General features: G+C 39.2%; 1 protein-coding gene across 3 annotated transcripts in view; it reads left to right on the top strand.

Moving 5' to 3' along the window:
• The window catches only part of CTNNA2 (catenin alpha 2), a 474,927-nt gene that overhangs the window by 361,090 nt on the left and 100,466 nt on the right, over positions 1 to 13,371 (top strand). For all 3 annotated transcript variants that reach the window (XM_071447298.1, XM_071447300.1, XM_071447299.1), the window contains one exon: positions 11,893 to 12,045. In XM_071447298.1, coding sequence (XP_071303399.1) covers positions 11,893 to 12,045 — 153 coding nt within the window. The remainder of the gene's footprint in view (positions 1 to 11,892; positions 12,046 to 13,371) is intronic.

Genomic DNA, 13,371 nt, shown 5'->3' on the forward strand with positions numbered 1-13,371 from the left:
GTGAGTTCTGTGTGAGGCTCTCAGCAGTTGCCTGAATTACTCATCCCTAAAGCCAAATTTACTCTGAAACGTGATACAAAAATGGCCCCTGTCTGAATAAGCTGTGTGCTTCTCATGTGTATTCACCCCTGTGCAATGATCAGCCTCAGAGAGGTTGGAATTCTGCATGTGGGTAAAGTGAAACACAGATATTGTATTTTCCTGCTTGGAGAGGAAGCTTTTAATACAGTTTCTGGTATTTATGGAAGTTAATCACGTAGGTATAATGTTTATTAAATTGTGGCAGTTGCTAGTAAACTAATCAAGATTAAATCATAATTGTGCTGGGTTTTGCACAAACATAGAGGAAGATGGAGTCTGCTTTCAACAAAGTGCATTCTGACTGTAAATCATGATCCTTCAGAATTATGATCAATGTTCTGCCTCATCACATGAATATAATCAGCAGAGTACCTGTGTGTGGCTGCCCAGACCTGCCCATGCACTCCCTGCTAAATTCCAGAATGTGAGGGTTTCACTGAGGGCTCGGTTTGATGCTGGGGAGAGAGGCCTGAAGATTCAGAGGAAATGAGCTGCAGTGGAGATTACAGTGTCCCAGTGTTTCAGTCTTTCTATTCTGGGCAAAATCACTGCAGAGACAACCAACTTTGAATATCATCATGCCTTCTGTCTTAATTATTCCCTTTTAAAGCTTGCTTTTCAGACTTTGGATGTTTAAAGTTAACCCATAAAACTAGAAAACCTGTGACAGTGTTCACAGGGGTCTTAGGATGAGGGAAGAGACAAAGATCTGACTCCATGTTTCAGAAGGCTTGATTTATTATTTTATGATATATATTATATTAAAACTATACTAAAAGAATAGAAGAAAGGATTTAATCAGAAGGCTGGCTAAGAATAGAATAGCAAGAATGATAAAAGCTTGTGTCTCAGACAGAGAGTCTGAGCCAGCTGGGCTGTGATTGGCCATTAATTAAAAACAACCACATGAGACCAATCCCAGAAGCACCTGTTGCATTCCACAGCAGCAGATAACCATTGGTTACATTTTGTTCCTGAGGCCTCTCAGCTTCTCAGGAGAAAAAAATCCTAAGGAAAGGATATTTCAGAAAATATCATGGCTACAATAACCTACAAGAGGTGTTTTGGTGATGAAAAACACAAATATAGATAAATGGATTTTTTTTTCCCCAATTGGTAGTCAGGGTCCCTTGCAAGTTTTCAGTTTTCACTCATCTAAGACTGATTTTCCATTTTCTCCCCAGGTCACTTAGCTCTTTATTTGGGAAGTTTGATTTCATTATCTGCATAACATGCAGACACGGGAAATGATTGTGGATGGAACATTCCGCCTCACAATTCACAGTCACTTCAATATTTCTTATTCTGATGGAATTACATCTTTTAAACTTATCATTTAAACTCTCCTGGGAATTGGGAAACTATAATAGAGATCTAATTATATGTCTTACTGTAAACTGCCAGTAAGAACATGAAGCTAAGTCAGACTGAGCAAGTTCTTGGAAGCAGGCACACCATGGCTTACTGCTGCCATTCCTTACTGGATTTTCACCAAATCACAGCATGGTTTGGGTTGGAAGAGACCATAACACCCATCTCTATCCAACCCCCTGCCATGGGCAGGGACACCTTCCACCAGCCCAGGCTGCTCCAAGCCCCATCCAGCCTGGGGGCACTTCAGAGACAAATACCTCTTGTAATTTATTTGTGCAAATTTGGTAAAACAAAGACCTTGGGGACAACATCTTGATCATATTCAGTTTTTATCATCTTCATAGGTCTCTGAAAGGCCTTGAAATCTGCTTTCCTTTGATTAATATGGGTTACACCAGTTTGAACTGGATCCCAGGCTTCAGCATGTTCTTGGATTTATCATCTCTCTCTGTTCCTTGAGCAGCAGTGTCTCAGCTTGCTCTTTCTGTTGCTCACTTCCACGTAGATTGACTTGTATCACTGTTTATGAATGATAGTTAGGATAAAAAAAAATAAAGTTTAGCACTTTGAAGCTGGCCAAAAATTGGTGTAGACTCTAGAAGGACTCTCAGAATAAAAAGCATGAATAGTAACTCATGGAATTAGACTGACGGGACACCAAAAACTGAAAGAATGTGTTCTGTTGGAACAGATTTTATCACAGCTAACCCATACAATGTCAATTAAATTATAGATAGACACTTATATAAGTTTTCAGTCTGTGGATTAAATCTCTCTACTCAAACATATGCATAGGTTGCCTCTTTACAGAATGTCAATGCTTTGAGGAAAACACAGGACTTCCTCCAAAAGAGGAAATCTTATTGTCTTGTTATTGCAGCAAAGCTGTCTCACACCCAGACCAGATGACTTCAAATGCTGTAGGGAGGGCCAGCAGCACCTAGAAATTAAATCTTGGTGCTCTAGATCATGATTAACTGATTTAATTTTTCTGTTTATCCTCTCTTTACTGTGCTCTGTGAGGATAAGCAAGACTTACTGTCCAGTTTTAGAAGAATAATCTGAAGCTCAGAAAATAAAGTTGCTTCTGAAGGTGAAGCTGCCTCACTTGAGGTGTTTTGTGTTGTACCAGCATTAGGAGGTGCACAGCATCTGAATATTAAAATATAAGACAAAGGGAAGCATAAGGGCTCAAAAAGCAAAAAAATCTTTAGTGAAAAACAGTGAACCCATTTCTAATCAAACTTAATATACATTAAATAACAAACTTTTTTCAGCTTCCCAAAGACAATGAAGAGCACACCCAAAGAAATAAAAAACTCATACTGAGGGGGCAGGGGGAAGAGGAAAAAAAGGACTCTGAACATTCACACCAGCTGATGTCAGTTATAGAAATCAGGTGGAGATATAAAGAAGTGATTTTCCTTCAGCCTCCCTGGCAATCACTGGAGAGTTCATCTCTGGAGGGTGACTTGGGATTTTCCAGGATGTGTCTTGTGTAAGCTCTTTATACACAGGGAGCCATGAAAAATCTGATTTCTAAGTAAGGCATCCTAAAGGTGGGTTTGTGTGAGGAGTGCTTTGGCTTTCCAGCTGTCCATAGAGCCAGTCAACAGTGCAGCAATCAGTGCATTTCTGGGGGGGCTGGGGATTGTGTTCTCCTTCTCTGATGTGCCCTTTGTTGCAAACCAGAGGGCATTGGGTAAAGTTATAAATACTGAAGGGGGCTTTTTTTTTTTTTTAATTAAGATCTGTATAATTTAAATAAGGGAAGAAAACAGAGAATGAAATAGTCACAGACCTTTCCTAGCTCACATAACACTGTGAGAGTTTGTAAGAGTTGATGCAATGCTCTGAAAATGCAAAATTTCATGCAAGTGTGAAGTAGTAGCAGAATATCCAAGGAGGCTGTAACTTCAGAATTTAGTCTGGCAGGAATGTTTATTAAGATTTATTTTGCAAAGGCAGAGTTGAAACAAGGTCACACTTAACCAGATGATCCACAGGAGTCTGTGCTGTATTACCAAGGGGGAGTTTCTGGCTGTTTCCAAGAGGAAGTGCAGTGCTGTTGCTGAGATTGCCCCATTCTGTTGCATGAAAATACACTTTGAAAAAATGCTGGCATTTTTCAAAGAGAGCCAGCCACAAATTAATCTGAACCCCTTTGAACCTCAGGCCACCTGTGGCATCAGCTCTTGCCTGTGAGAAACTCAGCACCTTTCCCTTGCTGCTCAATAGGTTTGATTTTCACCTGCAGTGACTCCAGTGCTCTTCAATATGGAAATGTGGAAGCTGGCTTCCCAAAAGCAGTCTATTAAATGCTAATACAGGTTTATTTCTGTGCCAGGGCTACATGTCTATGCCTTGTATTGATTTGATAGGGATGCACTGCATTGTTTGTAGTTCTTTTCTAGATTTGTAGTTGTTTTCTAGGTACAAAGGTGTTAGTCTGGACTCTGGTGTGATGCTGGCTTAGAAGGCAGAGGTAGCAGTGCCCCAAGTCCTCTGCTCCTACAGCTTCCACTGAATTTATGGCCTCAGGATTAGGGACACTCTGAATGTCACCAACGTGGTCTGAAAGAGCTGGGAGCTCCTGGCATGCTGATCAATATTTTCACTTTTTGTCTGCTCCCATTTCGTAGAAAAAAGTGGTGTATTTACTTCAGGAAAGGACTTTTAGTAAAATTTTCAAACATCTGATCTAAAGAATTAGGGAAAATGCCCTGTTATTTGAATTACAATCAATAAGGATTTTGATTTTAACTTCTTTGAATGCACACGTCTTTGTCTCCCTCAAAATGCACTTCTAGGTGTTTATCACTGTGACATTGAGGTTTTTATGGTGCTCTGAAGTGCTCCAGAGGAAATGGAGAGTGCTTTAATACTGCTGATTTACTCTTTCAGGTCTGCAGTAATTTCCTTACTGCCTAATTATAAGGCTTGGTTTAATTTACTCTACACATAATGTTTACTGATGCACATATGGTGCCATATTTCAGGAAACTATGCCCATATCAGGTACTTTTGGGTAAGGCTGCAGTGTGTAACAGTTTCATCAAACAAAGGAAGTTTTGAGCTGCAACATAATATTCATGATGGATTATTTTTTTTTTTTTTGGCAAAAGCTTCAATGTAGTAACCATGGCTGCTTTTGCTTTTTTGAAATAGGGACTTGATTTTTTTTTTTTTCTTCTTTTTTGAACTGAAGTCACTTGAAGTGAGCAGAGGGTTGGCCTTTCAAAGTGCCTTGAGAAGAATTAGGAGGCAAAAGTCAGTGACAGCTCTATTGGAAGAGAATACTGCACATAATTTGTGTATTATTCCTCAAATACTGAGCCCTCATAAAAACTCAGATATTCCAACAAATCTTTGTGTTTGGAAGATGCCTCCCTCTCTAATCACTGCAGAGGAATGAGTATGGAGTTTTTAAAATACTTTTTCATAAAAAACCACTGTAAATGTGGGAGAAGCTCAATGGGAGTGTGTAATGTTGCTACATTATCAATAAAATTACCCACCAGTCAGACTAAGAAGGCAAAAAACCCACCAGAAATGTATTTCAAGAGACTTCTGTTGATAATAGTTTTACATAAAGAAGCTTTCACGGTTTGTAGTATCATCTCAAGAATGACCTGTAGTCACATCAGCTAAAGGCACTTAGAGAAGTTTGGGGTGATAAAAATAGCCCCAAATGTTGGTGCAGTAGCATGAGATAGGGAGCACCATAAACATGGAGGAAAACACAATCCTCTTCCAAAGCCTTCTTTAATTCCATCCTCCTAATGGCTTTTGAGCAGTGGCAAAGTACATGGAGTTTAATTGCCAAATGGGATTTCAACATTACATTTGTTTCTTAATTGACATTAATTTTGTTCACTAACTCTATTTCTAAGTGTTATGAATTATCTTTAATGTTATGTTCTACTTGTAATTAAGCAACCAGACACAAAAGGTTTGTTTGCAATTCTTACTGTGTAAAAATTACTGCAAAGGAGAAGAAAACAAAGTATAAGTGAAACGAGATAAAAGACAAAAAAAACCAAAAAAAATCCCCAAGAACAAACCCCAGACTGATCTCACTGCTGGAAGGGCTTTTTGAAAAGCATGGGTGATAATTGATAGTATCAGATATCAATCATCTCTGTCCATAGGGCAGGATCCACTGGTGACTTTGAGTGAGTCTTGGGCAGGATGATGAGAAATCCATTTTTGCAGCACACAATCAATTTTTAATCTTGTTTCAGCCATTGTCTGGCACTTCAACAGACAGGTCTACCCAAGAGCTGTCATCAGCTTCCACTGGGCTCAGTCTCTGGGTCTTGGAGAAGCTGAAGCCAATATTTTACTATGCCAGGCTGTTCCTGCAGCTGGGTTAGGTGGGACTGCAAGGGTGACACGTGTGACATTTATTGTATTAAACCTGTAAGACTTATTGGATCTGACTGCTCACAGTGAGGATAACTTCATTAAGGGTTTTTGTAGAAAATTTCCTTCTCATCTTGACCAAATAGCTGTTTCATCTCCCCAAACCAGCTTTTTCCCTTTTATTTATTTACTGTATTTGATTTAAAAAAGCCCCATAAAGCTCCAATGTTCTACTTGATTTAAGTATAATTTCAACAGGACCTGAGACAGTAAATGAAACTACACAATAGACTGTGGTTCTTAGTTTAATCCTTGCACTATTAATCCCTTTTCTCTATTCTTCCTCATTATCCTCTTTGTCCCACCTCTTTTACATCAGACTCTAGGTTTGCAGTTTTGGTGACATTTCTGACACTTTACAATCTTCTTCAGTTTTCACAAGGTTATTTTTCAAAGTCTTATCCCTTTTTTTTCTGCTGGGATAACCTATAGTTTTTTCCCCCTCTTTGTTCCTACATGCAATTTCCTGTTCTGCAATTTCATCCTCCCACATTCACTTTATCACAATTCTACCCTCTCAGGTCATAGAGAATGCAAAAGTTAATCACTGTCTCTTCACTTCTGGGTTATTTTGACTTCCTAATGTTTTTCACTGTCTGCTCAGTTCCTACCTGTATTTCTGGTTTTCCCACATTTTTGATTGGAAACTCTGTACTGTCCTCTACCTGTTAATCCCCTGTATAATTCTTTATTTTTAGAAATAATGAATATTTAATAGAGTCCCAGCACTGCTATCAGAGTTGGGTCTTTGTTGTTCTATCCAGACATGAAAGACAGAGTTCATACCCTGATAATCCTCACATTTTTGGGGGGTATGTGGTTATCATTCCCCCAAACATATAATTTTTTTTCTCTGCTTCTATGTAACTGCACTAATATTGCTAGCAAGCCTGAGGCTTGCCCTCACTGAAAAATATTTTTTGAAAAGGCAGTATAAATTTTTTCTGTCATGAAAATTGATAAACCACCCACCTTAGGCCCTAAAAAAAACCCCAGCAAATAAACAAACAAATTTAAATCAATGGGGATTAAGAACCTTAGCACTTGGTAACTGGGTTCTTCCATGCTTTGGGCCATGAACCATTTTGAGGAATCCTTTGTAGTGGCCCATGACTAGGAGGAATGTTCTTTGTGTGTGTTTCTTATACTCTTCCAAATTTTTGGTCAAAAATTGTCACTTCAACTTGCTTTCTGTTAGCAAGTTCACCCCAAATCTTTCTCCTGATTATGGCAGCTTCTCTATAGAGAGAGGAAAGCTCACACATGGAAAAATATATTGAGAAGTTCAAACTAAAAGAGAGCAGGTATAGATTAGATTTTAGGAAGAAATTGTTCCCTGAGAGGGTGGGCAGGCCCTGGCACAGGGTGCCCAGAGCAGCTGTGGCTGCCCCTGGATCCCTGGAAGTGCCCAAGGCCAGGCTGGACATTGGGGCTTGGAGCAGCCTGGGCTGGTGGAACGTGTCCCTGCTCATGGCAGAGAGGTTGGAACTGGGATCTTTAAGATCCAGGCCATTTCATTATTCTAATAAGTATTACCTGTCTTTCTTACCTGTATTTGATTTCTCTTTGTCTCAAATATTACTTTATCAATCTATTCCATAGATCTGGAGTTTGAGTATGCAAGTGTGATACATGTTCTAAATATCAGTCTTTTTGCTGTTTAATCTGCCAAGACAGCACTGGTGGTGTTGCTGTCCCCATCCCCCAAGTTTACCATTCTTTGGTCAGATCCTTTGTGACAAACTCTGCAGAATTGACTGAGATTTTCTCTTTAGCACCAAACTGCAGCAGCTCCTAATGGTCACTGCCTTATTCTCCAGAACTCAATTTCACAGCATATTGGAGGTGACACACCTTAACTTAGTGGAGAAGGCTTTATTTTCATCCCTTTCAACTGAATTAATGCCTGTTTGGGAGCTCTCTGCAGGTGCAAACTGGAGCTGGGTTGCAACACCCATTAAATGGAAAATGGTGAATAAGGTGCTCCTTGGTAAACTTTTGTTACAGGCAGCTCTGCACTGCCAGGCTTTATAAAGTTTAACAATCTGTTGGAGTCATTAATCTCCTGCTGTGGCTTTACCTTCCAGTGGCAGGATTAGACATTTAATTCTCTACTAGACTGTAAGTAGCACTGAGACATTTTGGTTCTAAAATTGTTATATAGCCATGGAAAACATCGTTTTGGTGGGCATTTAACCTCTTTGAGCTCAATTATGGCTGTGAACTGACAATGATAAAAGTGCCCTAAATAGTGCTTAGAACAGTGGAGCATGATGCTATCAAAAACAGCAACTTGACTGTGCACCATAAACTGATGGAATTGACTGAACTGGAAAGGCATAAAATCTGCCTGTGCACCATTCATGCTTTCAAAAATATTTCCAGGTCTTGATGTTTACCTTCTATATTTTTTGTTGGTGTAGCAAATTTCTTAATCTGTTAGCTTTATGTACATTAATAAAGTTTTCAAGTTTTCTTTCTGACAAAATGAATTAAGCAAGACCTTAATTTAATGTGCTTCCTCCTCTAATAAATGAAGTTTCACGTGGTGGAATTTGTGCTTTGAATTCATCTCTAAATTAAAAATCCTGTGGGGGAAAAAACCTAAAGCGTTGTCTTACAAGTAATAGTGAGTGTCATAATATTTACATCAGAACTCAGCATAAATTAAGGCATTGCAGAGGCATTTGTTAATACAGGTGCATGAGCAAAGCCCTGGTGCTGGTTTTGGAATAAAACATGACAGGCTTTTGCTGCTTTCAGATTCAAGTCACAGCCTTCTCCCATTCCCTTCTGAGCTGACATTACCTGCATGAAACTGAAATCTCTGGGTGCACAAGCCATCACTTAGACTGGGCTTTGTTGCAGCGTGCACAGGAACACACAAGATTGCTTTCCCAGTAGTTATTTACCTTGATGAATAGCCCTAATTGGATCAAATAGACTGGTAATGGTGAGCCAGTACTTTTAAATGTCTTGTCTTGTGCCATTTATATTACCTTGTCATGTATCCATTTGAGCTCTTGCATGGATGTCTTGCCTTCCTACTGCTGTCACATTTAACAAATGATTTTGTCAAGGTATTCTTTACAGCTTGTGGTGAAGGATGGCAAAATTTGTGGTCTCCTGCTTACATAAAACCTGTTAACTCTACCTTTCAACTTCAATGCAAGGACGTCCGAAAACTCAGATAACAAATTCCTAAAGAAATTATAGTGCCTGTTTACAAGAGGGGCCAGAAATATTCTTCTAACATCTATGATTAACACAGCAGAAGAAAAATAGAATGTATTAATTTTGTATTTATTAAATCTGTGACAGTCAGAATTCAGATTCTTTTTTTTTCAGCTGCTGCAATTATGAACCTCAGAGTGAGTTACCAGTAGAAACCAGATATCCATTTTATCCATTCCTTTTGATTCAGAAAGAGCTCTACTTTATATTTACTATGGTAAACCCCAAATTGCTGGTTAGCTGATGCTCTTGCTGTCCTTTTTATTGATTTCTGGTACGTGGTTGTAGGCTGAAGATATTTAACAGTGATGAAAATATGCTGCTTACCTGAGCATCCTGAGACTGCTGTTACAATTCCATGGGGCATATTGTTACAACCTGATCCATAACAGCACATTACCCTGGATTAAAAATTGAATTCTTGTTCATTGAATAAATACCAGCCTTTGGAACAGATCCCTCCTTATGGCAGGACACAAAAAGAAAGTGTTGGTGCTCATTTAGCATTTAAAGTAAGGTTTTTAGTGCAGTGGACAGTAGTTTTCACTGGCACATACTGAATTTGAGCAAGTGGAATTTTTTAAGGATCTCTCACTGAGAATGAGCTGGAAGCCACATTGGATTTTTAAAAGCTTGCTGTGTTCCTTTGGAAATGCTACCATTTGGCCTTTTTTGATACAATGGGCATCAAAGTCTAACTGTGGGTACACAAATCAGGCATCTGATCTGGAGTTTGCCAGCAAGCCCTGGAAATGGATGTCTGCAGGGGAGAATTATGCAAATTTATGATGCACCTTTCTGGGAGTATTTCTCCCTTAATGCTGGCTATAGGGGCAACTACTGATTTAATAGGGAATCACAGAATATCCTGAGTTGGAAGGGACCCACAAAAATCATAGAGTCCAACTCCTGGTTGTCCTTCACAGAGAAACCCCAAGAATCCCACCATGTGTCTGAATTCTTAAGTTAAAAAATTTTTATAAATACTGACTGGAAATCTATCAACCATAGCATGCAGGGTGCTGTGCTGCTGCACTATTCTCTGACACTGAGCATCTTAGAACATTCTTTCTTCTTTCTCCTGCAATGTTTTGATGTATTTGGAACAATATTGTTATTTATATTGAGATGGTACCTATGAAAACTATTCATGGATCGGGGTCCCATTGTGTGAGATGCTGTGCAAATAGACCCAAAGCATGGTCTGAAAGAGCTTTTAATGTAAGAATAAAATAAGAGTCAGCAAGTGGAGAGCAGCAGATTGATGGGAGGAAAAAATAAAGAGAACAAGATGGAAATGTAATAGGTGGTAGCAAACACACACCAGCTTCCAAACTGTTGGCAGGTCTCTGATAGATGATTCTTTTCTTCTTTTTGTCTTCTTTCCTCCCCCTGTTTGTATGTGTTACTGAGTTAGCTATTCTGAGTGCCTTTAATCATTTTGAAAGTGGAAAAAAAAAAAACTTTCCAGGTTGAATCTGAGTAGAATTAATTTTTAAGGAGAATTGAGAACTGCTTAATGCGTTGACTGCTTCCGTTGTGATGGAAATAAAATGAATACCTCCTACAAGCACATATATGCTATTCTGCTTTGCTTGTTTTTGCTGCACCACTCAGGGAATGAAGGAAAATATTCAAAGTTAGCTTTCTCCTTATTCAAATAGAGCTGAGAATTGCTGCCATCAAACAGCAAATGCATCTTGGATTGTGTATTTGCAATGTCTGACAATAGGCCAGTTTTCAGTGTGATTGGGTGTTTTGATGGCACCTTATCTAGCTAAAGCTTTCTTGTCTGGGCTGCAGAATAGAGAAAATTACCTCTCTGGGTGCTTCATCTAACTAAAAATGCATGATTTAAGGAGACTAATGGGTACCCAAGGCTCCAGGCTGAATAGCTCCTAACTTCTGTTTGAGTCCACAGTTTTTCATTCTTAACAACCCAAAAGCTGGAGAAAACATAATCAAGATGTTTCTGATCCACAGTCCCACAGAGCAATTACGCTTCCAGGAAGAATTATTTAAGATTTCAGTCATTTTTCTGGCTGTCTTTCAAATTTTGGAGAAGTTTGACATTAATTAATGGTCATTAGCAAGGTGGAAAAGAGGTTAGTGACATCATTCTTACAGTAATACTGTTTCAAATAGATGTTTATATAGACTAACAGGTGTTAAATCTTCAGTAACTTGTAAGGTGGTTTTTTTTTTTTTCCTTTAGAATGAATTGGAATGTTTTCTAATCTGCCTGGAAAATGGTAAAAAGGTTTTCTGTTTATACTTCTTGGAGCTATTCAAAAGGGAATACAAAGCACAAGGCATCTGCTTCACAAAATATTAATTATTGCATGGAATACTATTCACTGGAGGAATTAGAGAAGGCTTAGAAATATCCAGGCTAATATTTTTTAATGGTTCCTAGGAGTTAAGCTCCTTAATCCATATTTGCCTTTTAGTCAGCTGAACTGTTTTTTCAAGTAGTGTGGAGCTTTCAATTCTCATCAATTTGCTGTGTCTTACATGAGTTATCACCATCATTCTGTACAGATCCATTCAGGCCAGTAGGATTAGGTGTATGTCAGCACAAATCCCAGGAGGGCTTTGCAGAGCCTGGGCCCTCAAGTTTTTAATTTTGCTTGCTGCAAATATTGGAGAAAAGAAAGCAAAAAAACCAAATTCCCACATAACGCCACAAGATGCAACACATCGGTGCTGCAACATGAACAGGGGGAATGTGTGCTGATAAATGTCCTTTATTTCCTGCTCTGCTGTCCTTTGTCCCAGCTCCGGAAGGCAGTGATGGATCACATCTCAGACTCGTTCCTGGAGACCAACGTCCCACTGCTGGTTCTCATCGAGGCTGCCAAAAGCGGCAACGAGAAGGAGGTGAAGGAATACGCTCAGGTCTTCCGTGAACACGCCAACAAGTTGGTGGAGGTAAGCTCTTGGTGTCTTTGTGCTTTTGGCTGACCTTGAGATGTGTCAGAGAGTTTTTTTTTCCCAGCCTGGCAAGCAAAGAAGGAGTTAGGATTTTTTTTTGTTTTGGTTTTCAAGTGTGGTGGTGTTCACAGGAGTCCCAGAGCGAGGGAAGAGACGAGAATCTTGACTCCATGGTTCAGAAGGCTGATTTATTATTTTATTATTATATATTTATATTATATTAAAACTATACTAAAAGAATAGATGAAAGGATTTCATCAGAAGGCTTGAAAGGAATAGAAAAGAATGATAACAAAAGCTCGTGACTCTCAGAGAGTCCAAGCCAGCTGACTGCGATTGGCCATTAATTAGAAACAACCAACATGGACCAATCAAAGATGCACCTGTTGCATAATTATTGGTTTTCTTTTCCTCTGAGGCTTCTCAGGAGAAAAAATCCTAGCAAAGGGATTTTTCAGAAAACATCATGGCTACATTCAAGGTTGTTTATTTTTCTGTTACCTATAACATTTTTTCTCTGACCTGACGAGGTTTGTCTGGAAGGTTGGGTTGAGGTACTCTTGACTGCCTTCAGAGGCGGTGCTATTTTTTATACTAAAAACTACGTGTGTATTATTTACAATAATTTCTCAATACCTATCACTTATGTTAGACAGTGTGTTCTACTTTAATCTAAAAATGCCACCATCACTTAGAAGATGAAGAATCACTAGAAGAATCACCATCACTAGGAAGATGGAGAAAGAAGGACAAAACACACCCAAATTCCTTTATCTTGGGGCTTCGAGCTCCCATTCTAAAAACTCCAAAATTCTACTTTTCACCTTGTGACAAACTAACTATCATTCTATTTACACTTTTGTGGCTTGCAATTCTTCATATAAGGTTGGTAATTTTTTTCTATGGGTCAAAATCAAAGGCACAGGGGTCTTGGGCTCTGTGCCAAGGTCTCTGAGCCCCCTGGCAGGGGCTTGAGCCATCCAGGACAGCCAGAGGGATGTCCTGGGTTCCAACAGTAAGTGACCTTATTGACACAGCCAGATTTCCATCTGGCACCTCCAGGAGAGGCAGGAAAAGTTACAGACTGGGAGAAATGTTAGAGGTGTTGTTTCAGGAGTTTTGGTCGACTTTACACCGGTGATGGCCCCAGAAATGTTTGGATGATGGACAGAGGAATGTGCTGTGTTTTAGTGGTTCATTAAAGCAATTGAGCATGTTAGAAATGGTGTTAGCAGCAGTTTGTCAAAAGACATGAGCAACAAGAATTAAATTTCAGTTCAGCTTCACTAACAGTACAATTGAGCTGAATGTCTATTAAGTAAA

The sequence above is a fragment of the Agelaius tricolor genome, unplaced genomic scaffold (assembly GCF_023055355.1).
Source record: "Agelaius tricolor isolate 1412-34295 unplaced genomic scaffold, bAgeTri1.0.p SCAF_24, whole genome shotgun sequence".
NCBI lineage: Eukaryota > Metazoa > Chordata > Aves > Passeriformes > Icteridae > Agelaius > Agelaius tricolor.